The sequence below is a fragment of the Cystoisospora suis genome (genome assembly GCF_002600585.1).
Source record: "Cystoisospora suis strain Wien I chromosome Unknown contig_5622, whole genome shotgun sequence".
Lineage (NCBI taxonomy): Eukaryota > Apicomplexa > Conoidasida > Eucoccidiorida > Sarcocystidae > Cystoisospora > Cystoisospora suis.
The window spans coordinates 13-3,192 of NW_027158412.1; the positions used below are offsets into that span (position 1 = coordinate 13).

The window sequence follows — 3,180 nt, forward strand, 5'->3', positions numbered from 1 at the left end:
GGCTGAAGCTACAAGTAAAGGTAGCTTCTACGGGTCTTTTCGTGCCTTGCCCGCACGTGGCAGTAGGGGCATCCAATCAAGCGGTTTGCAAGTGTCCGTGATGTTGTATGCAGACACGCTTCAACTCCCCCCTCCTCGTCCCTCCCACTACACACTCACATAGCTATCGGCTCGCCTAGCCTGAGGTCGTGCAGCCAACAATGAACTGCAGCAACGGCAGTGTGCAGTACACGGAGACGGACCAAAAGTGTGTCACCGATATCCCGCGGGAACTCAAGAAAGGAGCTTGAAGAAAGGCGAAGGCATTCACGAACCGAAGTGGAAGCCTTCGCGAAACGGCACAGAGCCGGGGCGTCTCGGCATCTACCGAGCGCGTGAGCTGATCGTCAATCAAGGATACTGCAGAGTGAGAGAAGACCGGACACTAGAAACCACGGGGAGTGATGATATAACGAAACACCCAGAAGCAAAGACGAAGAAGAGAGATGAGGTGGAGACGGGCGACACGGAAAGAGTCAGTGTAAACGAACGGAACGCCCCGGAACGCTGTTGCAGCTGCGCGCATAGTTGGCACATGGAGTCGGGGGTAGAGAACTGGAAGCGACGTTGACGCTAAACCACGGGGACGGGACAGGGCGCCCCCAGACCCTCCCTCCACGCTACCCAAGATGGACGGTTCCCGTACACAATGCCTGCCTTCTCGCTCATGGACGCGCTCAACCGCGTTCAGTCCCTAGTCTCTCTAGCTTCTCTCGAGAGACAGTCATGTGCTAAGCTGGTTGCAAGAAAGAGTAGTTTCTCGTTTCACTGCAAGCGCCATTAGAGCAACGCGTCTCTCAAAGGGAGCGGTGACAGCTGTTGACCATCGCCAGCAGATCTGAGGTGTTTAGCGCCGGTGACGGCTAACAGCATCACATCCGACTTGTTGGCACTGGAGGAAGCTGGCATGAAAGCTACTGTACTTTTGCGGATGCGTCTCTGCAGGCGCAGGCTATTACTCGAGGTAAGCTCTCTAGACACCACAATAGGCTTGCAGGGTACTCCCCGAAGGCCTGACGCCACCATCTGCGTCAGCACAAGGCCCTTTAAGCTTTCTTCCCTAGTGAAGTCTACCGCCAGTGCGCCCAGGCCGGGCCGGACGTCATCGACCTTCGTCGGCCTCTTTGCTGTACCGTTGACAGGCGGGTTGCAGAAAAGGAGTCCTGACCACACAAGCTCGGAAGTCGAACTCGTGTTTTATACTCGGAAGGTCGCCCTGGACCCCACGACGTAGCGGTTGCTCAGGTCCCCTGATGAGTTCTTTTGTCACGCAAAAGGATAACCAGCAGTATGCTGGATCTTCCCACGAGGTTCCTCAAAGTTACACTTGGTGTAACGATTGCTACATTCAGGGCCAGCCGCCTGACCATGGCCAGTCGGACACCGGGTGTGCGCTTCTTTCTTGCGCCGGCATGGAAGACAGCTACGGCGGAGGCAGCCTTATTCCGTCTGATTGCTAATAGGGAGGGGGTGGTCAGGGTTGGATGGGTCACATCGCAAGATGTCCTTTTCTGTCGTTGGCGTGCGGCTCGTTCGCAGGACAGACATGGGTATGTCTACACCGGTCCGGGACCGCTAGACGTGGTGTGAGCATGCAGTGGTACTTCAACCGTGGCGGTCAACGCGGCCACCGTAGAAGTATGGCTGTGCCCGCATATTTCCTGCGAGATTTCAGGAGGGCATGACCACGGCGGGGCGTCCTCCACTGCAATGTTTCCCGCGGAGAACGGAGGAATCTCAAGTGGCAATACGGACGAGCCCCAACCTGGGTGGACCAATGCTACTCTGCACGTCCCAAGGGGGACGGAGTGGCTTCACTACACCAAGTTCTTGGCTTCTATTATGGCAACTGGTAGGGAAATTTCGGTTACACCGACTTAGTCATGACTCAGCAAGGCGTGGACAGTGTGGGCCCGGAAGGGCGGGCCCCCCACCGTGCGGCAGGGCAGCGAGTGGCGCAGCTTGTCAGGGGTGCCTGCTGGCGAGAGGTTGGTCACACATGACGAAATACTGCGAGGGCAAGAATGCCTGAAGATATCTGCTTTCTGGCTTGATTGACAGACGATTAGGTGACGTCTTTTCAAAGAATCGAGTTCTCACGAAATCGTCGGCATCATCATGAGATTCTCCGGCCTCGCCTGCGGCGATACTGCCCTTTTCGCTCTAGGCATAGTCGCTTTTTCTGCTGCGTGCGTGCTTCGCGTTGAATGTCACCTGAGGACCGGACATGACCAGACCTTCGTAGTGTTTCAGGGTGCCCGTGGGAGTGTACAGGGTGACACGGCCGAAGTCCAGGTATGCGGGAAAGAAAAACAGGGCAGCGCTGCTATCGGAAAAAAGCTGGACTTAAAGGCTGAACTAAACAAACCTCTTCAGTTCAGCTGTGGCGACAAACAGACGCTCGCCCCCGAGGGCAAGACAAACAACACAAAAACCAACTTCGAGGAATTTTATGCTACCGACTCGGAAGGCGGCTGCGACGTGAAGGGTAGCAAGAAACCTCTAAAAGACGAGAACATTGAGGCGACGCTCGAGACAGACTCGGCAAATCAAAAGCAGCGAGGTGCTAGGGGGCCCTCTCAAGATTCGGAGGTGCCTGCTGTTGGCTCGGCACCCGTTTACACATTCATCTACAAAAAAGAACCACAAACAGAAACGCGACTCTGCTACACATGTAACACCGCTGCCCCAAACAACAACGATAGAGTTAAGCTTTCTACAGCACTCGATGAAGCGGCGTGCACGGTCCACATCACAGTACCCAGGAAGGCTGCAACCACATCAGCTCCGACCGAGACGGAAACTACCGCCACCTCTGACGCTCGTGCGGGGCGTTTCTACATTGGCGCTGTCGCAGGTTTCGTGGCAGCTGTGCTCCGGCTGTGACAAGCTCCAGCAAGGCGCGACACGGAGGCTCGCGCGTTCCTATATATCGACGATACCACCCTTGTGTCCTTCTGCCTGACTTGATGTGTTTTGGTGGGTGCCACGCTCGAGTCGTCAAACAAATTCTGTCGGAAAGACATTGTTGCGTGCGGCTATTGAAGACATAGGGATGGAGAGCAGAGACAGCATATAACGGCCATGACGTAAACTGTAGAAGTTTATCTCTGTTCGTTTTGGCGCCGACAAGTCACGCGC

The 3,180-nt window shown here is 55.5% G+C and overlaps 1 protein-coding gene across 1 annotated transcript; it reads right to left on the reverse strand.

Moving 5' to 3' along the window:
* Positions 1-2,301: 2,301 nt before the first annotated feature.
* Positions 2,302-3,176, reverse strand: CSUI_009423 (uncharacterized protein). The gene has a single exon (XM_068069539.1). The coding sequence runs from the start codon at positions 3,063-3,065 to the stop codon at positions 2,877-2,879; it is 189 nt and encodes a 62-aa protein (XP_067918485.1). The 5' UTR covers positions 3,066-3,176; the 3' UTR covers positions 2,302-2,876.
* Positions 3,177-3,180: the final 4 nt, after the last annotated feature.

What these genes read in the sequence shown, in the direction of transcription:
- CSUI_009423 (XM_068069539.1), bottom strand. Translation starts at nt 3,065, where the DNA reads ATGTCTTTCCGACAGAATTTGTTTGACGACTCGAGCGTGGCACCCACC.